The sequence below is a fragment of the Rutilus rutilus genome (genome assembly GCF_951802725.1).
Source record: "Rutilus rutilus genome assembly, chromosome: 21".
Lineage (NCBI taxonomy): Eukaryota > Metazoa > Chordata > Actinopteri > Cypriniformes > Leuciscidae > Rutilus > Rutilus rutilus.
Genome location: NC_140226.1, coordinates 3,935,669 through 3,961,559, shown reverse-complemented (window position 1 = coordinate 3,961,559; position 25,891 = coordinate 3,935,669). Strand labels below are relative to the sequence as shown.

At 39.4% G+C, this 25,891-nt stretch overlaps 1 protein-coding gene across 4 annotated transcripts in view; it reads right to left on the bottom strand.

Annotated features, from left to right (window-relative positions):
• fermt2 (FERM domain containing kindlin 2) overlaps nt 1–25,891 on the bottom strand; it is a 72,935-nt gene that overhangs the window by 35,314 nt on the left and 11,730 nt on the right. For all 4 annotated transcript variants that reach the window (XM_084392913.1, XM_084392914.1, XM_084392915.1 and 1 more), the window contains exons 3-4: nt 12,452–12,685; nt 2,551–2,679 (exon numbers count right to left, since the gene is read on the bottom strand). In XM_084392913.1, coding sequence (XP_084249039.1) covers nt 2,551–2,679; nt 12,452–12,685 — 363 coding nt within the window. The remainder of the gene's footprint in view (nt 1–2,550; nt 2,680–12,451; nt 12,686–25,891) is intronic.

Here is a 25,891-nt window from a genome sequence, read left to right as displayed (position 1 = left end):
ATTTCCTCAAGGAAGAAAATGGGGACGGAATTCATTACGGAAATCATAATAAAAAAAGAAAATAAAAAAAATCCGGATTTATTATTTAATGCAAATTTATTAATAAAAAATGGTTGTAACCAAATTAAGGCATTTCATTGTTGTAAATTTTTTTAACAAACTATTAAAGTTTTATCAATTCAGTTGATTAGACATGCTTTTTGAATATAAAAATGAAATTAACAATTTAAACAGAATCCAGAAAAATAAAGGAAAACAGAAGTTTGGAAAAATAAAACAAATTGAGAAAATAAATAAATTCATAGACCTTAAATTTGTTCAACTTTTAATAAATTGCTGCTAAACCATTTCATGATTTCAATTGATTAGACATGCTTTTTGATTACAAAAATAATAAAACCGAACCATTATTCAGTTCACACAGAACGCGTTTTTCCATTCCACTGCACGACTCCCATTGCTTTTCAATGTAAACGCACTAGACGCGTCTTTAACCGCGGCACTCGTGTCCTTTTCAGCGTTTAAAACCGTTCTCAAAACGAGCTGCACAAGTTAAAGCAGCACTATGCAGTTTTGGCAATCGCTGTTTGCTCGCGGGTTTCTCTACAGAGCTCCCCCTACAGCTTCGGAATAGATATCTGACAACACTGTCGTCAAAACTCCCCCCTCCCATCTTCTCCCGCTGGTCATGTGCATTTGTTTTCAAAGAAGCCGGCGAACGCATGGAGCCACGTCCACTGAGCCATGTATGATACACAGAAGGCTAGCATATAAATGTGTAGATAGTGTATGTGTGCAGTGCCGTAAAGCAATTCGTTACATCGCGAGACCTGATATCACGCGATACTTCCTGACGCTGAGGCCGCTCACAGGCGCTGGGGGGGTGCGAGAAGACCACCATTCAACCTGAAAAAAGTCATATAACCATTCCAATGACTCTGAAGCGGTTCAGTTAAGGTAAATTAACCCCCTGGGGTCGGCGGTATCGCCGGCGATACCAGCTCGCGTTTTTCCTTATCAGTTCAAACGAGAGTCCAAATACTCTGTTGACTTTGATCTTACAAACCAGTTTCATACATCAATCGATCCTGTTAAGTGTGTATTATTTTTGTGTATACTCACAATAAAAACAAAGTGTTGTGCTTTTTGCCAAATAAAGAAAAATAAACATGATGCGAGTTCTGCTTTCTCTCTGTCAGTGAAGTCCATTCTGAAACGCGTGTTGAATTCTCTTCTTTTAAATGAAGAAATTTTTATAAAAAAAACACAAATATTCTCAGTTTATGTAATCTGTATGAAAAGAGCGAGATGTCAGTCGTTCTCATCTCAGCTAATTATTTTTAATGTGACCCCGCCCACGGAGAGCGCGCGCTATTCAAACGCAAATGACTGAGGCAATCCATGTAAACTGTGAACGCCCCCATATCAGCTCAAGAAAACACATCAAGTTTATTCAGATCACTGTACTTGTCTACACCGTCTCGCGGCGCTGTGAGGAATAATACTAATGGAAAATTATTCCCCCAAAAAAAGAAGGAAAAACCTGCATAGTTCACCTTTAAAATAAGCTCAACTAGACCATTTTTTCACTCCACTGACCTGCATTTATATCAGCAAAAACGCATTCTGTGTGAACTGGCCCTTAGGCAGCATAATGGTCTAATGATGGACTAAGTGATTATTTAATTACTACAATACTAATTTCTCGTAAAAGTGGAAGAGACACTTTCAGACACCATTTTATTTTTTAGCTCAAGCATCTCTAAGGGCCTGTTCACACCTGGCCACTTCATGTGCTTTCTCAGATCGGACAGCGATCTGACTTATCCAAACGATTTCATTCACACCTGGTCACATAAATGTGTTTTCGCAAAACGGATATAAATCCGATCTTCAGTTCCTGTTTGCAGATTTAATGGAGTTCACGTCACCGAAAGCAACAGATATGAGCTGCATTTTATTGATCATCAGCTAATTTCAAAATCAAAGACTGCAATAGGAGAGAGAAGCAACAGCCCTGATAAGATCATTTAGTTTCTTTACTTTTAATGAAGATGATTGTGTGTTAAGCGACTGCGACTTACTTTTAATTAGATTTGCGGTGCAGTGGCACCCTCATTTCTGGCTATAACACGCTCTCACACGTTTAGTTTTTAGCACTGTTGGGAGGAGTAACATTTACACATGTGGTTTCAACAACCAGATGCATTTACACTTGTCCAGTCTCGTCTGGAAAGCGTCTCAGACCTCCTCCTGAAGTGGTTTGAGCGATCGGATTCAAATCCGTCTCGAATGCGTTTCAGAGGACATTTACACCTGGTGTTTTCACGAGGTGTAAACAGCCCCTAAAGGATATGATGATCTGAATCAAGTGTGTTAAACAAGCCGTGGACTAGCACTGAACACCAGTGACTTATGGTCCATGATGTGGTGCATGTAGGCAACTCACTAGGACAGTAAACCTCACAGAGTTAGAGTCATTATTTAGGCGTCCGCGTGTCTCTCAGGAGGTCTATAGTCCACGGACACATGATGATGGTGATGATGTACCTGATCCAGGAGTGAGCAGAGGTCCCTCCAGCTCCAGCGCCTCCTCCTCCGCCTCCTCCAGCTTCTTCTTCTTCTTCTTGGGGTCGCGGGGTTTGCGCAGTAAGGAGAGCTCCTCGGGGTGCCGGATGTCTGCAGAAGAGGCAGTCGTTGTAATTAAAACTGAACTCATCACAACACACAAGTCGTCTCAGACTCTGCAGGCCACAGAGACAGAAAAGGAAGACTGGGAATGATACGTTTCAATAAGTCTAAATGCAAACCTTTTTAAAGCAAGCCTGAATTACAGCATGTCTGAATGAACAGAATCGGGAATGATTTCAATTGCCGATAATTCCCCCCCACACACGCTGCAGTTAAACACATAAAGCATGAGCTGCAGCACTGTGATTTGATAGCAGGTTAATTAATTCACACAAATGACACTTCTTAAGCTGTTCTCAAATTAAGCCCAAGGAGAACAAACACAAGTTTGTCCAACCAAAGCCATTTTATTTTTTAATTCAGTTTTGTTTTTAATTCAGTTTTAATTTCTCTGGATTCCATTTTTTTTTATGCTTTAATGGTCAAATGACTTTAGACATAAAAGGGCATGTCTAATTAACCATTAAACATATACAATTTAACAATATTTAATTAAAAGTTAAACTTTCCACCCTGCAAAATCTTTGTATTTTTTGTCTTCTGTTTTTTTTCTTCTTCTGGATTCTGTTTTAATTGTTTAATTTAAATTTAAATGTATTAATTAAAAAATGCATGTCTAATGAATTCATAAAATGTATTAATTTACATACATTTTTCCAATAATAATGATGAAATGTTGAATTTTTTCAGAAATTCTGTATTGACCGTTTTATTATTTCTGGATTCATGATTTAACACAAGATACATCATCAAAATTGGTGTCAATAAAATTAAGGCATAAAACATTGACATTTTAATTAATATTTTAATGAAAAAATAGATATATTTTAATTTAAACTAAATTAAAATAAAGTGCAAAACATGGAAGAACAATTGTGTGATAGACTTTTAAATGTTTATTTTATTTTATTATTATCATTATTAGATACTGAACATACATAATTCATAATAATAATAATAATAAATATGATAATTCATATTTAATTAGCAGTCTTTTTTGTGCTTTAATATTCACAGACACTATAATATCATGTGATATGATCAAGTGTGCAGCTTTACTTTTTATTTGTTCATCCAAAATTCTCCGCGACAATCCGCATTAAACAGCAAATTCCATTTTTATGGATTCTGCAATTCTGTGTTTTCCATATCAAATCAAATTGGATGTCTCAGCAGACCAGCGATCCTAAAGAAACCTTGAGAAAACGACTCGAGTGTGAATACAAGTATAAATTTTGCTTACATAATAAAGCACATTTTAAGAATCGCTGACAGTTTTGGCACTAACCGACTTTTTATTGAAATTCTTGCACTTTATCTCTCCACTACTTGAAGCGTTATGGCAGGACGACCTGGATTTTCCACAGTCCTGGAGGAAACGAGTGTGACGGAGTGCGAGTGTGTGTTGGGGAGGGGCTTCACGGCTTGGCAGGAATGGCTTGTTTAGTTGTGTTACTAAAGCAAAAGCATTCCAGAGGTTTTAAGAGCTACCAGATGGTAGTTCTCTCTCTCTCCGAGTCTGCCCTTTTACAGCCATGTGTGAGCGAACCGTAAGCAGGACACGGGAGAGCTGGGAGTGAGGGAGCAACTCCTCTCAAATTCCAGTCAACAAACAGAAGATCCTTCAGCAAACGCTCCCAAATAAACATCCATAACTCACATGAAGCTCGTAGAGATCGCTCTGACTGAGAAACCACACATTTCTCATCTTATTGCATCTCTGACAGGCAGTTCTGGAGAAACGCAGTCCGCTTGCTTTAGGAGGTAAATAACAAACACACTCCAACTCATTTTAAGCATCACACGAGAAAGCAACAGTTAATGTGAGGAGAACACACCAATCAGAGCCACAAAACAACTGATACCACCAGAGAGAGAGAGAGAGAGAGAGAGAGAGAGAGAGAGAGAGAGAGAGAGAGAGAGTTATGAAGTCAGTGTTGAACAGTGATACGGCCTCTGAATGACCACACACACTAATTCAAGAGCTAGACGTCACATCACAGGTATTCACAACCATTTTCCAATTCCTAAAGTAAAAGTAGACGAGTATCTGTAATAGCTTTGACAAATAATTGCAATAGAAATGCAAAAATATTTGCATGCGAAAAATGTTTTTCCTGTGAATCTGTTAGTCTGCATGTACATGAATGCACATCTCTTCTGACACGCTGTATTCTTCATGCATGCTTCTGTTGTCTGATTAGTGTTATTATAACGACGGCAGGAATATTAGGCTAATATTATTGCACCGATCCAATATAGCTGCATGTACACAGAAAACAGCGAGAGTCGTCTCGCGCTTCAATGGTTTAAACTCATATTGAAATGCTCACAAAGGAATCAAATTTTTTATTTTATAACAAGTATCCGATTCCTGACCTCAAACATTCGATTCCCAGCCCTACTATAGACCTTATGTAGCCCCGCCCCTTTTCAGCGCTGCGCTCGTTGTCTTTTGACTTCCGGTCTGTATTTTCACAGTGATATTGTGTATTTATGAATGAACGGCTTGTTTTAAAATCTTCCCAGTCTACTGACATTTAAGACATCTGCTTTAAACATTACAATCCTCATGATAACTTTCGTTAACTTTACATTAAGTAAATCCACTTAAAAAGCGAATTACTCCTGGACAGCAATGCCATAGAGATATACAGAGCGACCGCAAAAACGGAAGTTCAAAGACAATATTCTAAAGATGGCGGCGCCCTCGTTTCTCTGGCGCATAAGGTCTATAGGTACACAGGGCTGTCACTTTTGTGAAAAAATCCTGTTCGATTTTTGAGACATAATTGTTCATTGAATCAATCGTAAAATTGATTTTCCATGTCTAAAGACGTTTCCATTTTAAACGCCAAATATGGGCAAATCCACGGACAACTAACAGGCATTAGGACGAACGTAAAGAGGGCGCTTGAGACGCACAAGTCAGCAATATTCCTGATGATTTATTGGCGTGACGTTTCGTGCACAATGACAAACAGGTGTGCAACATTCTCCAAAAACAATAAGCAGAGTGGACTGCCATAACATCACTGAACAACATCACTGCAGGATTCAACATGGCTGTGTTTACGGGTAGAAATGTCAAACAAATTTCGCCTACGTAGGCGATTGTAGCCCGTATCCCGAATCTGTGTCTGTATGCATGAGGCTGTCTGAATACCGGCAGAATTCACAGTTTTGTAGTAAAAAGAGACACATTATGCAGAAGTATAATTTGCTGTTATGTGTGTTTGTCACTGCAGTTGCTGTGTGACGCGTGTTCGCTGCGGGCGTATCGTGACGAGCTGGACGCGCTCCGAGAGAAGCCGTTAAAATCGATTCCCTATTTTAGTTTTCGAAACTTGCGTTGGTTGGTCCGACTCCGATCGACTGTGCAATCAATTTTCGAGCGTAAAGTGACAGCCCCACTATAGGTGCATCCCAATTTGCATCCTATTTTATATCCGCGGACACTGCGGATAATCCACGGCTCGGGCGAGTCATAAAAAATGTGACCCTGGACCACAAAACCAGTCACATGGGTAAATATTTGGCCGAGATACAACTACTGAACATCTGGAATCTGAGGGTGCAAAAATAAAATCAAAACACTGAGAAAATCTCCTTTAAAACTGTGCATTTATGTTGGCGATTGTGCTGCATTCACTCACACAAATAAATGTTTTCTATATTTACAGTAGGAAATTTAATAAATATCTTCATGGAACATGATCTTTACTAAATATCCTCATGATTTTTGGCATAAAAGAAAAATCGATAATTTTGACCCATGCAATGTATTGTTGGCTATTGCCACAAATATACCCGTGCGACTCGAGACTGGGTTTGTGGCATTTGACAGGTCGCAGGCGGATGAGAGATAAATCATTAATGTGTTGATTTCAATATAGACACTGAACTCTCATTTCACTGTAAAACGCAATGATCATGCGTCACTCTTTTTAATTTCATTTTCAACAACAATATATATTCTCTCTCTCTCTTCAGGGAAACCCAATAAAGGAAAGCGAGCCTTGTGGCAGCATTTTAATTAAACAGTTCACCAGGCCGAATAAAGTGTCGGGTGTGTGATATGTAACGGCTGTATATGACAAACTAATGAAGCCTTTGCTTGGGCTGAATGTGTTTAAGTTCTTGTGTTTGTGTTCGGGAAGTTGCAGAGACGGAAACAGTGACACTCTACTGTAAGTTAGAAGGGAGTAAAGCCTGTGTTTAAGCTTTTAGGATGTGCCATTTTGCCAAAGAAGAACTTTTACGTTAAATAAATTTTCATTTAAAAGCAGGATACTTCAGTGCAATGTGTAACTACCATATCATCACGCTTACAGTCTCCCTGTGGTGAAAATCCAGCTTTTAATGTTGTTTATGTGTCTATGTGGTGTGTTTAATACGCTTTAAGACAAACCATGTGTAGATTCATAAGTCGACACCATTGCTGAGTATTTTCTCCTTAAAACTGCAGTGAACCAAAGACAGTCTCAAAAACACGCTTTGAAATCGCTGGTGTTTCTGATGTCACAAACTACCTTGTAACCAATCAGATCAACGTGTGATCGTCAACCAGTGGATCTCTGAGCTGAGTGAGTGAGTGGAGGCGGGGCTCATTTGCATATTCATAGAACCGCGTATACTAAATGAGGCAAGGGTGTCGAGTTACATTCAAGGCATGAAGACTTTTTTTTCACGAGAGAGAGAGAGAGAGAGAGAGAGAGAGAGAGAGAGAGAGAGAGAGAGAGAGAGAGAGAGACTGCTGTAAACTTCCCATCATGTTCAGCACACGCTTCAGACATACAGTCCCAAAAGCATCTGGAATATTACAAATATCTGAATTCCATTGTATTACATAACAAAATGCAATGGCGACTTAGAAATAAAGAGGCTGTTATTGAGAGTACAGTACATTAGATTACAACTGGCCATTTAATTGCATTTCAGCAACATTTTGCCCCAGTTCCAGCAAAAAAAAAAAAAAAAAAAAGTATATATATATATATGTGATATACTGTTTTTTGTTATCATGAGGTAAAAATGGTCCCACCATTTACGAGCTGGTTATTTATCAGTTTGACAAAAGCATTTACCGAAAATCAATAAAAGGCCAAATATTAGATTGCATTTATTAAATCTGTAGAAGTAAAAATAAACAAAAATCCATTAAAAAGTGGGTTTAAACAACTTTCGCACGACTTTAAATAATCAATGGAACCGTTAATAACAATCGGAATCATTAAATTCCTTATAATTCCCATCCCTACTATTCTATATTAATAGAATTTGTTCTGTTGTTCTTTTGTTGTATTTTCTCCCATTTTAAACCCCAACACATTTGTTTCAGGCAATGTAGTATTCAAGTAATAATACAGTAAATACGAATATTTCATGCTATTTTGTGTGTGAGTGTGAGTGTGTGTGTGTGTGTGTGTGTGTGTGTGAGTGTGAGAGAGAGAGAGAGAGAGAGAGAGAGAGAGAGAGAGAGAGAGAGAGAGAGAGAGAGAGAGAGAGAGAGAGAGAGAGAGAGAGAGAGAGAGAGAGAGGTCATCAGACTTTCCTGGTCAGAAGAGTGTTCCTGCAGATATTGAAAGCTCATAAGGCCTTGTTTTCCATAAATGGACACAACAAAAGTTACACTGCCAGTTACATTGATAAGAGTCGTTTATAAAAACAAGATTTGGAGCAGTTCAAGGACATGCTGGCTCTTAGTTATGCTAAGAAAGACCAATCATGGCAGCTTAGAGTGTTTAACAAATAATAAAGACCAAGAAATGTGGTTCATTTATCAGATAGCAGTGCTATGGCATTATCGCCTCAACATAACTGCAGTGCCACAGTATTTCCAACGCTAGAAGCGTGCTGCACAGTAGTAAATACTATAACACGGCTTCCAAAGTGATATTATCGCCACACTACTTGCCGACAGAATACCATGATGTATTATGTAATAAGTTCTATTTGTGAAACTACTCAGATAGGATTATAGAGCAGAATCACTGACATTTTGCAACTAAGTATTTGTATTTACAGATTTATCAATCAAATCAAGTTAAGTTAAAATTCTCAAATTAATTTCAAATGACTTGATAAATATTATGTATATGAATATTATGTTTGATTTTTATTTTATTTTATTTTTCAGCAATGCTGTTCATGTTACGCTGCGCTGACCAGCTGGCCTCTATCTTCTCACTGATCTTCAACAGATCACTGGAGCAGTGCAAAGTCCCTTTCTGCTTTAAACGCTCCACCATCATCCCAATCCCGAAGAAACCAAAGATCACAGGACTCAATGACTACAGACCTGTTGCCTTAACATCTGTGGCCATGAAGTCATTCGAAAGACTGGTGTTAGCATATCTGAAGGACATCACTGGACCCTTGCTGGACCCCCTGCAGTTTGCCTACAGAGCAAACCGGTCTGTGGATGATGCGGTCAATATGGGACTGCATTACACCCTACAACATCTGGACAAACCAGGGACCTATGCAAGGATTCTGTTCGTGGACTTTAGTTCTGCCTTCAACACCATCACTGCTCCAGACCAAACTGACCCAGCTCTCTGTCCCTAGCTCCGTCTGTCAATGGATCACCAGCTTTCTGACAGACAGACAACAGCTAGTCAGAATGGGCAAAATCACGTCCGACAGCTGCACCATCAGCACCGGTGCTCCACAGGGATGTGTTCTCTCACCACTGCTCTTCTCCCTGTACACAAATGACTGCACCTCTAAAGACCCCTCTGTCAAGCTCCTGAAGTTTGCGGACGACACCACTGTTATCGGACTCATCCGGAACGGTGACGAGTCTGCGTACAGACAGGAGGTGGAGCAGCTGGCTCTTTGGTGCAGTTATAACAACCTGGAGCTGAACACGCTCAAAACAGTGGAGATGATCGTGGACTTCAGGAGAAACCCCCCTGCACTCCCTTCACTCACCATCATGGACAGCACTGTGACTGCAGTAGAGTCATTCAGGTTCCTGGGCACCACCATCTCTCAGGATCTGAAGTGGGACACTCACATAGACTCTATTGTGAAGAAAGCCCAACAGAGACTGTACTTCCTGCGTCAGCTGAGGAAATTCAACCTGCCACAGGAGCTGCTCGTACAGTTCTACTCAGCTGTCATCCAGTCCATCCTCTGCACTTCCATCACCGTCTGGTTCGGCTCTGCTACCAAAACCGACCTCCGTAGACTACAGCGGATAGTTCGGACTGCTGAGCGAATCACTGGCACTACCCTGCCCACACTCAAAGTACTGCACTCATCCAGAGTGAGTAAAAGGGCTCGCAAAATCACTCTGGACCCGTCACACCCAGCACACTTTCTGTTTGAACTGTTACCGTCTGGTCGACGCTACAGAGCACCGAGCACAAAAACAACCAGACACAGGAAAAGTTTCTTTCCCCAGGCCATCTACCTCATGAACACTTAATGTTCCCCTACTGTGGAACAAACATGTGCAATACTTCCCTCAGACATTTCATTATAGCACCTTATAACTTTATATATATTTATAATTTATAATCTTTTTATTTTTATTTTATTTTATTTTTTCTATTTTTTATTTATACCTATGTTACTTGTCTTGTCACTTTATATTGTATGTGTACTGGAAGCTACTGTCACCAAGACAAATTCCTCGTATGCGCAAGCATACTTGGCAATAAAGCTCTTTCTGATTCTGATTCTGTTATACGGTCTTTAAACGATTAATGGCTTTATATCAGTAACCCTGCTCCCAACAACATAGCATACTCCTGCTTGAAATGTGTACTGTCGCATAATGCATTATACAATATTGTAAATTGGAGTAAATTGTATTTTTGGGGGAGTTTTAAGATCTTTAGATCATTTGCTTTATTTCCCGAAACAGGGATTAAAGGGGTGGAATAATGCCCCTTTCTACAAGTTGTAAAATAAGTCTCTAAAGTCAAACAAGCTCAAAACACCCCACAGATATTTCTGTTAAAATTGTCACTTTTTGAGGGTGAACAAAAACTCACTGTTTTGTGTCTGTCCCTTTAAATGCAAATGAGCTGCTGCTCCCGGCACAGGGGGCGGAGCTTCAACGTCTTGTGTGCTTTTACCTCACACACACATGCACTGAACATTTCAAAAACGTTTAGCCTTTTATGTTCAAACCGGACTCAAGAAGAAGTGACAACATGTAGACAACATTTCTGAATGGTTAGTTAATGAATTTATGTAGCTTATGTGTAGTTATCTTCTAGTCACTGATTAGCATATTCTGTCTTGATAATCTATAAGTCGTGTTCAAATTTTAGGGTTGGTGATGTCACTAACTCGTGAAGAAGCTCGTTGTAGTCTCTACCAGCCGTTTGTTGTAGTTCTTAAAAAACAATTTCTTTAAAAGCAAATATCTCCCTTTGCTTTGAACTTTGAGCGTTGTAACTTTGCAGATGTTGTTTATGCTCAAACAGCAACATTACACACTAACTAAAGCTAGAAAAGTGAAATCATAATCAACCACCCCTTTATAATTGTTACAATGTTGCAATTTCTTCTTGTTTCAGTTTGCTTTCACAAGGCAACTGACCTAAATGGATCAAAATGTGTTATTGTGGCTTTCTTTGTAGTTTTGCTGTATTACTTCATAATTCTGAGCAAACATCAAGGCTTCGTCTGTATTTTAATGCGTTTTGGACAGTTCTGAAATATGCATTACACCTAGTTTTTGTGATTCATTTTGAGAGGCATTAGCAAATTAGCAATCAATGTCCGTTGGGTCAGATTGCTTTCTCCCCACAAGGGAACGGCTCCAGAGCTCGTCTTCAAGCGGGCCGAGACCAACTCGTTCAGTTAGTTCATCCCGGACGTATTTCTAGAGCGGATCCGAGTGTGAGCGCCATTTTCATATATGCCTAAACTAACTAAACCAAGGGAGAACACGTGCTAGGTTCTGAAACAAATGCTCTTGACAACCCAGGTATGAAAACGGCCTTAATAGCCTATATATTTAAAGTCCCCCTGTGGTGAAAATTAAGCTTTTAATGTTGTTTATGTGTCTATGTGGTGTTTTTAATATGCTTTAAGACAAAGCATGTGTAAATTCATAAGTCGACACCATTGCTGAGTATTTTCTCCTTAAAAAGGAGCGTTTGAAATCGCTGGTGTTTCTGACGTCACAAACTACCTTGTAACCAATCAGATCAACGTGTGATCATCAGCGAGTTGAGTGAGTGAGTGGAGGCGGGGCTCATTTGCATATTCATAGAACCGCGTATACTAAATGAGGCAAGGGTGTCGAGTTACATTTAAGATATTTTAAGGCATGAAGAAATATTTTTTTCAAGGGAAAAAACGTTTAAATATGTCATTTTGGTGATCAAAGATGAGTTTTAAAGGGTTAAAATTATTGAAATAAAAAATATAGCGGGCAGTTTTCAGTGTTTGCAGTATGCTGCTAACATTTAATTCCAAGCAATGATTGTGCTGGGTTGCGAAAAATAAAGACAGCTGGTAATTTAGAAACACAAGCCCTTGGATATATAGAGAAAATACATCAACACATGAAAACAATTGTGTTTTCAATCCATTTCATGGGGCCTTCAAGCTGCCACTGTATTCTGATTTAACTCCATCTCTCCATCCAAACCCTACATCTATTCTCAGCATTAAAGGCTGAATGTGCTCTAATGTATATCAAAATAACACAATTATCATGACGCATTGTTCTTCACGACCAGTGGGAATATTGAGTTAGGCTAATGGAGTTTATTTTAGGGAAGGCACTCACTGAAGGTTTTGCAGATGTCAGACACGGCCTTGAAGACACGGTCAGAGAAGTTGACTTTCACCCTCATGTGCTTCATGTTGGGAAGCTGAAGTCGCAGGAGCTTGTGTTGTGGAGTGAAGAGGAGCCTGGCGTCGGCCTGAATGCCATATTTATCAAGCGTCCAGTGGGTCTTTAACAGCCAGGTCTTCTTCTTTTCCCACCACAGTGCGTGATCTGACCAGTCCTTCTTCACATCTGCATAAAGATAGAGAAATATGACAAGGTTAGGAATGACAGTAGCCGCGTTTCCATTACCCTTCAAATAATGCAAATTGAAATTGCGAATTGAAAATACACCCAAAAAAGTTTTACGCTCATGAGGAGGTTTTTCAGGCAATTCGAAAAAGAAATATTTCGCAAAACTGCAATGGAAACAGTTTTTGCGCATTTATCAGGTCAGCTGACGTAGATGACGCGGTGTGTTTGGACAGAATACGAGACAGAGTTCTTTATTAAATTCATAAAAGACAAAAGAATTACAGGAATACTGGATTCTAAACCTCAAAGAAATGCCACAATCAAGACCTCGAAGCAGAAATGAGGGAGAAACACCCAGAAACTCCTCATATGTGCCGCTCACAAGTATAAGGGTCTTTCCTTACCATTAATGATTGGATAAACACCTACGTCTCCTTCCATTAATAATAATGGCCAGTGCAGTGGTTGGGATATACATAAACCTACCAACATCCATTGCCATGACTTTTGGAATGACTTATCACGAGAGGAAAAAATTACGTTTTAGTCGCATAACATCATTTAATGGAAACCCCGTCATTTCGCAATAGTTTTGTCGACATTTAGAAAAGAAAAAAAGAAGAAAAAAAAATAATAAAAAAAAAAATTAATAATAATAATAATAATACTAAATTAAAAAAAATAATAATTTTTTAAAAATCTCAAAAGTTTTGCGCAAATCTGTAACTGAAACGCGGCTTTTGATAAACACTCGGGATGAAAAGTAGCCAAGCTAAAACTGGCCTCTAATTTGCTTTCACATCCAGCAATGCAATAGAGTTGAACGAGAGGTCAACTAAAGAGAAACGTGGTTCAGTGTCAGATGTGTTCGTGTGAGACTGCACTTGCCAGAGTGGAGGCTTGCGTTCTGGCCTGGATGAAAGCGTTCGCCGGGAGGCTCGAGCACACGGGCCGAAAACAGGAGCAGTTTGAGGTGAAGCGCTGGGAATGTTTGTGTGTGTGAGTAAGGAGATCAGGGTCAGCCCTTTCTCTTTGTTCCAGATTCACATTGTAATCTGAGTCTGATACTCTAAACCAGCTTTTCCTCTAACAGATGCACACAAACAACTCGAGCTGCGGGCGTTTGTGGAGGAGAAGAATCCAATTCACACTTATCAGGTGACACATTACACACGCCAATCAGGGCTCTGCACTTGTATTTTAGTTTTATAAAACCACTAGTGTTGCCACAGAACTGGCATTTCTAACTTCCATACAATACCTTGAAAAATATTGCAATTCAATATTTATATTGCAATTCAATTCTAAAATTTGAACAGTTTCTAGGTGAGTTTACGCTTGACCCTCGTCAAAGTATTTTCTTATCAACTGAAACTCTGCGGTCTCTCGCAAGAGTTAAACCGTTAAACCCTTTATGCTTTTGTTTTGGTGGAAAACTACAAATCAAATCACTTTATTGTCACAACAACACCATGAATAAAGTGTGCAGGTGGTGCAATCCTTCAGCATGGTAGTATCGGATATACACACTAAACACACTGACAAAACACAATAGGATATTATACTATACACTCAGTAATAAAATCGAACCGCACCGTTCTCCACCCACGTTCATCTCAAATCAAGACGACGCATAAGCATCTATAATATGGTTTGTTGAAAATAATCAAAACAGACGGACATAGTTAGGCTAATGTATGTTTCTGTCGATGGATACGCATTCTGGCTTCCCCCAAACTTTGTTCAATACGAGTGCCAATATGACCAGTTGTTTACGCCGTCATAACTCACAGAACTTGCTCGCGCTGTGAGAAGATTGATGTGCACACACACCTGAAGCACCTTATTAATTCTCTTTCATATCTCCCCGCGCTTAGACAAATTCACACACATTTATCTCAATATGTCCACCTTTCAGAGCATCCAAGTAAACAGCCGGTTATGGCTTAAGTAAACAGTGGAGGAAGAACGCATGTACTAATATCCCTGCTGTTCTTCATGTTAATCTAACAACAAAAGACAAAAAAACTCACTCGCTGCTCTTCACTAAATCACGTTTTTGTAAATTTAATAAGGATTAACCTCTTAATTTGTACAGTTAAGATTATATGCAGTGTTATTTTACATTTGATTTCTTTATTCAGTGTCTGTACCTGAGAACTGATAGACCTACCTGAAAAACCTGAAAAGCCATGATTATTTCATTTGTATCTTTATTCTATTTTATTTATTTATTTGTATTATTGCTTTTCGTTTAATTATTTGCTCCTTTTTTTATTAATGACCGTTTACTTGTTTTTTTTTTTATAATCTTTGAAATTTATATTAGTAGTTTTAGCTGGAATATTGAATTTGGAATCGAGAATTTAAAAATGTCACTGGTATCTAAAATTGTGGGTGTCATAACCTTATTTATTACAATACAAGTATATATGGGTCAAAAACAACAAAAACAATAACTATATTCTTCATGTATTGCTTTCTTTGTGGTGGGGCCAGTGAATATGGAATCAGTGAAATCAGTGAATTAAATCGAAAATCGAGAATCAAATCGAGAATCGCATCGAAAATCGAGAATCAAATCGAGAATCGAATTGAGATATGAATCGGCACATCTGGATCGATACCCAGCCCTAAAACGGACGAATACAAAAATAATGTCTTGGTGAGTATCCTAGCAGACACAGTCGTTCACGTCTTAAGTGAACGAAACAGTCGAATGTTAAGTGAATGAAACAGCATGTGCATCAGAATCAGTGTGAACTGGATCAGTGCATCATGTCTTAAAGTGACAGGAGCCTAATAATCATGCTCTCTTGTGTTTTTAATGTTAATCAAACGACAAAAGACAAGGAAATCCCTCACTGCTCTTGATTGAATAGCTTTTGTAATTTTAATAAGGATTGATCTTCATTTAATTTATACAGTGACGATTGTTTTACATTTGATTACTTTATTTCCATTTCTGTACCTGAAAACTACTGTTAGACCAACCTGAAAAACCTGAAAAGCACTGTTTATTTCATTTGTATCTTTGCTCTATTGTATTTACTTGTGCTGTTGCTTGTAGTTTGATTATTTGTTCTTATTTTCTTTATATTTTTGTTTGACAGTAGTCCTTTTTCCCCTGAACATAGCCGAACCGCACCGAAACCCTAAAACCGTGATAAAAACCGAACTGAGTCATTTGTACTATACACAGAGCATGAGAACATTTAGGTTAAAATAACGCAATAATCACAGATTATGTTCACCTCTGCAGGAGTGGTGTGTAGTCTGCAGTAAAGTATGCATTAGTGCAGCTGGAAGGGAAGCTTGAATATGATGATAATAGGTTTAACAGGCACTTCTGTGTAATATGCTGTAATCATCTGTCCACAGAAGTATTGGAAATTATGCAAATGTGAACATGCATAATGAGCACACGTTATGCTCACAGCAGACATGGAGTTCACTGCATTTCTGTGAAGTGAGAAACACTGAAACACAGATAAAGCTGCTCGTGTATAAATGTTCACAGTGCAGCGCTTCGCTCTGAAACACGCAGTGCAATGGACTTTAAAGTCTCCCTGTGGTGAAAATCAAGCCTATAATGTGGTGTTTTTAATATGCTTTAAGACAAACCATGTGTAAATTCATAAGTCGACACCATTGCTGAGTATTTTCTCTTTGAAACAAAGACAGGTTTGAAATCGCTGGTGTCTTTGATGTCACAAACTACCTTGTAACCAATCAGATCAACTTGCTGTTGGAGAGAGAGCGGGAAAGATAGATACTTCAGATAGACATCTAAACCAGACCGTTGCACAAAGCACTGAAGACTCTGACTATCTTAAGTAGGACTACACTGCAATGCATTCTGGGTAAAATAAGACACATTTCAAAACAAAAAACATGGCGGATCGAGTAAGCGCATTCAACCGCTCAGTGCAGTTTACCCCAGCGGAGAATATGTGTTTGTTGGAGGAGTATAACAGTTACAAGGACATTTTACTTGGGAAATTTAGCGGAGAATGTAGTAACAAGAGGAAATGTTTAAATTATGAGCCATTTTCCCTTTTATTTTGGCTGTTTGTAATGTAACTGATTGTTACTGCTGGTTGCCACGGTAACAGAGTCTTAGACCTAAGTTAGCCTGGGGGTAAGGTGTCTAAATTGTTTGGTCTAAATTAAGTCAGTCTTTATTTTTGTGAAACAATATGAGTATTTTTGTGAAACTATGAGCACATGTTAGACTTGTCTAACACTATAGACCGGTCTAAAATAGCTTCGTGAAACCGGCCCCTGGCACTGTCATATCGATACCGTGAAAAATTAGTATTGAAATCGTTTAAAATATTTTAGTATCGATATTTATGGATGGAGAAATCAATAAAAATCTTGACAGCACCTAAAGACAATAATGCTAATGTGACACGATAATAATTAGGGCTGGGTAGGTAAAGACACACATTTCACGATTCGATTCGGAATTCATTCGATTCAATTCAATTCCAATCTTTGAAATGATTACGCACTGAAATGGTCCCGGGCCGTGAGTGAGTGTCGGGTGGGCCGGTGGAGTCTCTCCATCAGTGATGTCAGCAGACAGGTATGCATGCGAGCAGACAAAAGAACCCGTTCTCCACTCAGCGGCCCACTATCCAGTTTCTCCCTGTGTTTGTGTGACTATGAAAGTTAGTCGTTTAGAAGATTGTGTTTTCTTTTGCTTTCTGTGTGATTTACATTTTTTTGGTTCAAACACGAGAATTCACTTTTTTTTTGCCCAAATAAGTATAAAACGTGAGTTCAGGTTTATTATTTGTTAGATTTGTTACATTTTTTGGAAAGGATTATGAGCCAATATGTTTATTTCTAAAAAAGAACAAACTAAAGACACTTTGATAAAGTTTTTTTTTAATTTTTTTTATTCGGTTTCGGTTCACTTTATTCTAAGGTGTTTAAGGTTACAGTTTAATAATACATTTAAGTACCGAGTAATATTAATGAACTACATGTAGGGTTAGGAAAATGGGTTGGTTTAGGGTTAGTTGCATGTAATTACGCATAATTTATAGTTATCACTACAGTAACATCTGTAACAAAGTCACTGTAAAATAAAGTTCCCGAATTTTCTTATTTTATTAGGACAAAACAATGAACGTGACTTCTCAGCACATCTCTCGAATCTCATGTCCACTTCTGTCACAGCTGTGACCGTTTTCCTCCAGACAGAACCGCACTGACTCAGTTTTTCTCCTCCACACCCTTCAAACACACTCTTCACACCGGCCCCGTTTCAATGACCACATCTCGTTCACTAGCCAACCGCGGCGTCCAGCTCCATAACAACACACACACACACACAAACACACACACAATACACACAACAGAACATGTTCAATTCTCAATCACAGTCTACAATCACTCTGAAGAAGTTTAATATAGAGCTGCACGATTAATCGCTAAAAGATCTCGATCTCGATCCAAACACATAAATGACAATGATTCGCATGTGTGTGTGTTAACAAAATCACAGCACAGCATGCAGATCTGCGCTCTGACCCGGAGAGAGGACTTGTTCAACCACAGTATTATTATTTCTGTTTCAAATATTCAAATTATATCAGAAGCACTTGGATAAAAGTTTATAGTTTGTATATAAACACTGATGTCTATGATAGCGATCAAAGTAGAGCAAATCACCTTTTGAAAGTAACGTGGCGCTTCATATAACGATCGCATCGATCACACCAAGCGACTGTTCACAAAATGTATTTGTCATTGAATCATTCATACAGGAGATTCGTTCAAAAACGCTGATTCATCCAGTAATTATAATTGAGTCATTGAATCATTAATTCAATGATTCAATTCAATCTTTTTTTTTTTTCGTTGAATTTAATGATATACTTTTTAATAGACTGCAGCAATTAACATTTTGTCTGAACATCTAGTAAATTACATGTTATTTGGTTTAGTTGTGTGTTCAGAATTATCTCTATTTGAAACAAAAAAATCATGATTCTCAATTTATTCTGAATCGTGCAGCTCTAGTTATATAGAGCCAAAAGCTTTTAGCCAACATTGCCAATTAACAGAAATAATCAAAAGAGAATCACTATCCTGTACGCTCCTATTCTGCTTTGTAATTTTGGGGATATTGTACAGGAAGATGTCCTGATTGTCCAGTGTGAGGAGGTTAACAGTGGTGCAGAAAACACTGTGTTAAAGATTAAAATAACATTTCACTTCCTCACTTCTTTCACACTTATCAAAGAAAGAGAGAGAGAAAGTCCTGTCCAAGATTTGTTTGGCCATATTGCCCAGCCCTAATAACAAGGTCGAGAGAGAGAGAGAGAGAGAGAGAGAGAGAGAGAGAGAGAGAGAGGAAAAAGAGGAAAGAACAAAAATAATCACTTTTTTTGGGAAGCTGTTACACCCTGTGTGAGCAAAATCTATACGTTTTAGTCCAATGCAATAACATTAGGGAGTAGTACTCCAAGTAAGGAGTAGTTCACTTAAAAATGAAAATTCTGCCATCGTTTACTCGTATGAGTACCGTGTATGAGTTTCTTTATCCTGCTAAACACAAAAGAAGATTTGATGGTTGATGGACCACACTGACTTCTATAGTATTTTTTTTTCCTACTATGGAAGTCCGGCTTCCGTCATTCTTCAGAATATCCTCCTTTGTGTTCAGCGGAAGAAAGGGATTCATACAGGTCTGAAACAACTTGAGGGCGACATTTTTAAGTGAACTATTCCTTTTCCCAGCATTTTCGGGAACACTAAAATCCTCTCGGGGTCAAAATGAGCGTTAAATTAATTACATTATTAAGTTTTAATTTACTAAGTGTAAACAAAAGGATTATTGTGCTGATACTAGTAAAACCTATATATTAAATGTGTTAAATAATGTCCGTAGTCTTTCCTTCCTGTGACGGGAATGGGAATAAAGCCAGATGCAGATGGACTCTCCCTTTAAGGGTGGAGCAGACAGCTGGTGATTCTGTACGTGTGTGTGTGTGTGTGTGTGTGTGTGTGCACGTGTGTGTGTGTGTGTCTCGACCCCTACAGTCTCCGGCCAAGCTTGTGCCAAACATCCCTGATGAATTTCAATGAAATGATGGCAGTCCATTTTTGGGACTAGTATGATTTCATCTTTGACCGACGTCCACATGAGTCATTACGTTGTCATGCGCAACCTATGGAATAAACACGCTCATAGATTCAAACACACACACACACACACGATTTTTCCAGAGGATCCCCAGTGAGACTGGTTTCCCAGTCCTGCCATCAGATGGGAGTGCTGGGAGAACGGCCCTTCATTGACCATCCATCAAACAGCCTGAAGAGAGGGCTGTAATTTAATTAGCTGTCGGCCAATCGCATTTCTTGGCTAAAAATACAGCCTGCCAGCAGATGACGTAATGCTGTAGCAGAAGGGATCCATGCTAAGTGATAGGACGCATTAAAGGGTGCGGGAGACCTCCAGTGCTGCAGAGAGAGAGGGGTGTGTGTGTGTGTGGCGACCCATGAACACACAGACGACGGTCCAGGAGGAAGGATCACAAATGCACTTCCAGTCCACTCGATCGCAGATCACTGTCGTGTACGCAGCTTCCTTCTTCCATTAATGACAGTCAATTACATTTGTGAACATTACAGTTAAATAAACAATTAAATGGCTTTTCTGAGGTAAATTTGATGTGACATGGTTGTTCTCAAGCGGTTTCATATGAGCGATGCCAAAACTACAGTCATTGCTTGTATTTCATGATGAAACTGACAGGATTTGAAAGCTGAAACTTTGTTAATTGTTTACTAAAATTAACAAACACATTAAAAAGGAGACAGTTAAGTGCAAATCTTACTGGATGGCCGCGCGACAAATAATGTGAAGTTCAGGCAGTAACAGAAAACAGCAAAGATTAGAAGATATTGAGAATAAGAATCCATATCAGTACCAATTAAAAGCTAGAATTGTTGACGATTATCTGTTCCGAACACGAAATAGACGGTACCGTCCTGCACGTTTACAGTTCTTGCATGTTCTCCGTCGCTTTCTCTCTCTCTCTGGCACAGCCGTCAGCGTTGTTGCTGGACGGAGATGAGGATAAAGGATGTAACGATATGAACATTTTGACCGATACCGATAACCGATAATTCTTTATATTTGAAAGCCGATAACCGATATATTAGCCTATAAATCTAAATCCAAGTTTTTATATAATTTTTGAGAGCCTGATTCCTAAAACAAAAGTCTCATCATTAAAAGCCATGACCCAAACACACAATTATAAGGTTCTCATGCTCATGTCTGTAGCTGATATGACAGACTCATGTTGCACTGAACTGTATTTTCCTTTTTTGAAGTGATTCCAAGCATATTTCAAGCCATTTAAAACCCACATGTTGAACAGTGCGCATCTGAAGCGTCTCGGCTGGAGGAAATAATACATTATTTATCAGCTTTATTATATCGGCCAAATTTTCTTATCAGGCCGATAACGATAACATTAAAAATGAATATATATTGGCCGATACCGATATGGTGGCCGATATATCGTGCATCCCTAGATGAGGGCTTTGAAAAAGCCTGATATTTTTCGTTTGACATGCGTTTCTGAAAGCTGATCCTCAGTAGCCGAAAATACGGCCAATGGAAACACGTCAATTTCGCAAAAACTCGCATTTATCGCAAAAAAGTTTTTCCGCTCGCATGAGGAGGTTTTTCAGGCAATTCGAAAAAGGAATATTTCGTAAAACTGCAATGGAAACAGTTTTTGCACATTTACAGGTCAGCTGATGTAGATGACGCGGTGTGTTTGGACAGAATACGAGACAGAGTTCTTTATTAAATTCATAAAAGACAAAAGAATTACAGGAATACTGGATTCTAAACCTCAAAGAAATGCCACAATCAAGACCTCGAAGCAGAAATGAGGGAGAAACACTCAGAAACACCTCATATGTGCCGCTCTCAGGTATACGCTAAGGGTCTTTCCTTGCCATTAATGCTTGGATAACACACATGTATGTCTCCTTTGATCAATAATAATGGCCAGTGCAGTGGCTGAGATACATAAACCTACCAACGTCTGTTGCTATGATTTTTGGAATGACTTATGAGAGGAAAAAGTGTTTAGTCGCATAACATCGGTAAATGGAAACGCTGTCATTTTGCAATAGGTCTTTGTCGACATTTAAAAAAATATATATATAAAAAAAAATAAAATAAATAATAATAATAATAATAATAATAATTCGCAAGAGTTTTGAGCAAATCTGTAATGGAAACGCGCCTACTGTCCCCATGCATATTTTGGCACTCAAACTCAGTGAGGTTTTTTGCCACTGCAACTTTGCCGTGCGTCTCGTTTTATTACGTCAACACAACAGAAGATGTGATGGGCTACTCATCACAGAACATGCAGGGAAAAAGGCACGCAGTTTTAATCATTACATTTATATTGTCGCCAATTCAATTCTATATTTATATTTTATATTATATGTATAACTTATATATCACTCGCAAATTAATAGTTTTGGTTGCAAATGCAACCGTTTTAGTCACAGTGAAGTAAAAATCAAGAAAATTGTCTACAGTATATTATTACCTCAACATTCAATAGAAATATTCACATACATTCACATGAACAACACTGTAAATGATTATTAAAATGACTGCCAGCGATCTTATTTCTGTTGCATATTCAAGAAGCACAAATAATTAAGATATTCACAGGGAGCAGTTTAGACAAACATTATTTGTATAGCTCATAAATAATGTATATTTCCATACATTACGCTGAAATAACTTCATTATCAAGCTTCTAAAGCCAGCCTTGAAAGCAGACATGCAGCGGCTCCTCTTCCCAGAGGGCTTCAGTGTAAGTAAGCAAGTCTAAAACACTAAATCACAGCTAGATTTGATCAACGCCACAGGAAAGCGCTGTGCTGGGCAGGGCTTCTGCTCAGCGTAACTACTTCCCGTCTCGTAGATTAGACCCTGAAGACCAACACACACGCTGCAGTCAGCGCTCAACTACAGAGAAACATTCATGTGCAAACAAACCAACCTTCACATTACGAGAATAACTCATCGCTAAAATTATTCAGCGATATAAAAACATATCTTGACAATTAGCTACATTTACATGGACACTTGTCTCTTGTTTGTTGATGAATCCGAATGTAGTTTTTACATGAACGTTAAATAAAGTGATCGGGTTGATGTGCGCGTTTATGTCACAAGCTTTAAATCGGAATTAATTTTTTGACATGCGCTCACTGCACAAATATAGTTTCCTCCTATTTCTGCATACTAACCATTCTACTATATTGCACATGAACTTTTGTGCCGTGCTGCTTATATTTAACAGGCAGTAAAAAACGCACAAACTAAGGCGTCTGTGGATGAAACCAGGACTGGTGGGTGAAAACTTTAAAATCATACTTCATTCAACAATAAACAACAGCTCGTTCTTTGCATCACACATCAATACGCCATACAAAATTGTGAAGGTGAATAGAGACCTCAGTCAGAGTGTGTGAAGAATAGACGCTTCTGTCCAGTTCACAGCAAACTCATGCAAAAGCTTATACCACATATCAAGAGTTAACATGCGTAACGGCCCTGGTTTTACTTTAGCATTTGCGTAATGCCAAGCATTCTCACAGCTAACAGCATGTAGTCACGGGATGAGGAGATGACGAGCCAATACATTTGTGGAGACAGTCAAATGTCTTCAAATGAAATGAGGCCTTGTAGGTTTAATCAGACTGCATTATATTCAGGAGCAGAGTGAATGTAAAGTGGACCAGAATTAAAGCTGAATAAAGGAGAAATATTTAACATTTTAAAATGTACATTTTCACAGCATTAAAGAAAACCAAATGGGCCAATTTAATTATACAGCTACACATTAAATATAAATAAAAATATATATGTATTAGGCTAATAGGCTTACACTGTACGTGACATGAACAAAACAGACAATTAAACTGTCAATCACAAATAATAATCATCAGCACATAATCCATGATCGTGACTTCAAAATATTGCCCAGTCCTAGTTGGCAAAAACATCCACAAATCTCTTGATACGAGGAAGGAAAGGGGAGGAAGCGATGCATCCTCTGATAAATCCTGCATTTCCTCGCAGTCTCCACATTCCTCTCGCTGTGCCTCATGACTACAGTAAGGGTCGTATAGGACAGAAATATTCTCAGTTTAAAGTCCCCTTGTGATGAAAATCAAGCTTTTAAAGGTCCTGTGGCATGAAAATGTCACTTTATGAGTTTTTTTTTAATATTAATATGAGTTCCCCTAGCCTGTCTATGGTCCCCCAGTGGCTAGACATTGTGATAGGTGTAGCCTAAACCAAGCACTGGGTATTTTTGAGAAAATGAAAGCTCAGACGGGCGAATCTGGAATATTCCCTTTATGTCGTCATAAGGGGAAAGGTCACCTCCCCTTTCTCTGCTATGCCCGCAAAGAGAATTTGGCCCGCCCATGAGAAAATGAGATACGCGAGCGCGATATTGGTTTTTCCCATAGACTGTAAAAAAAGATGGACGACGCCCCTTCGCTCTCTTCCATTGGTGAGAACTGAAGCCGCCAGTGTCCCGATATGGCGCTGACATCTTGGGACTTGAGTCTGCGCAGTAGCGATCTCGGGACCAGACCTGCGCAGTAGCGATCTCGGGACCAGACCTGCGCAGTAGCGATCTCGGGACCAGACCTGCGCAGTAGTGATCTCGGGGACCAGACCTGCGCAGTAGCGATCTCGGGACCAGACCTGCGCAGTAGCGATCTCGGGACCAGACCTGCGCAGTAGCGATCTCGGGACCAGACCTGCGCAGTAGCGATCTCGGGACCAGACCTGCGCAGTAGCGATCCCGGGACCAGACCTGCGCAGTAGCGATCTCGGGACCAGACCTGCGCAGTAGCGATCTCGGGACCAGACCTGCGCAGTAGCGATCCCGGGACCAGACCTGCGCAGTAGCGATCTCGGGACCAGACCTGCGCAGTAGCGATCTCGGGACCAGACCTGCGCAGTAGCGATCTCGGGGGACCAGACCTGCGCAGTAGCGATCTCGGGGGACCAGACCTGCGCAGTAGCGATCTCGGGACCAGACCTGCGCAGTAGCGATCTCGGGACCAGACCTGCGCAGTAGCGATCTCGGGACCAGACCTGAGCAGTAGCGATCTCGGGACCAGACCTGTGCAGTAGTGAGCAGGAAGTAAAGCCGTGAAATCAACGCTCCGCCCTCACTCTCGCAGAATGCACTCTCCCTGCACTTTTTAAAAAATGTATTGCAGTACGACAAGAGGCTTGTTAAAATAAAGTTAATACAATCTTCTCAGTCCTCCGAAGATCCCGAAAAAAATGTCCGTTGGTGCTTAAGTGACTACTTCGCTCAGAGAATCTATCAATCACAGCTGTCAATCATGACGTTTCACCACCGTTTTTATAGCATCGCGTAACTAACTAAAAACCAACTTATTTTTGAAACAGACACTTGAACTTACATCAGCGTGATAAAAACGACAACAAATGACAGAAACCACCTTTGGAAAAAAGATATTTGAAGTGTAATTTAATTGTTTAGTTGGTCTCACTGGGTCTCACTCGTTGAATAACACGGGGAGGCGGGGCTTATGACCTATACTAGGACCAGTCACCGGGGGGGCGATCGAGACGTTTTGACTTCACTTTTCAGGGCTTGTGCGGCACGCTTGGTTTTTCCTCAAGAGACATCATGGCTTGCTAAACGAGCGAAGCATGGCAGTTGCTCAGTGTTTGGATGTACAAATGAACACAAAAGTATTTTTTTAGTTCCTTCATCCGAGCCTCTGAAGAACCAGTGTGTTATGGGAATTTCTGATGTGTAATTGTTCAAGTTCAGACAGATAATCTTTCTCTCAAAATCGTTCAATACTGTTTATGCATCAGTAAATCAAGCCAGTGACTAAACGATCAACTTCACGTCGTTTCTCTTAGTGGGATGAAAATAATCTTACTTAAACTGTGATTAATATACAGATAGCGATCAAAGAACAATCCCTTTCCAGTCGCCCAAGCTGTCAATCACACAGCGCGAGTTTATCTGGACACTTGCCAAAACTCGTTATGAAATCAATGACGCTGTTACGCTGCACAACGAAGCTCTTGCTGTACTTACCTCATGTTTGCATTGGTGAAAGCATTAG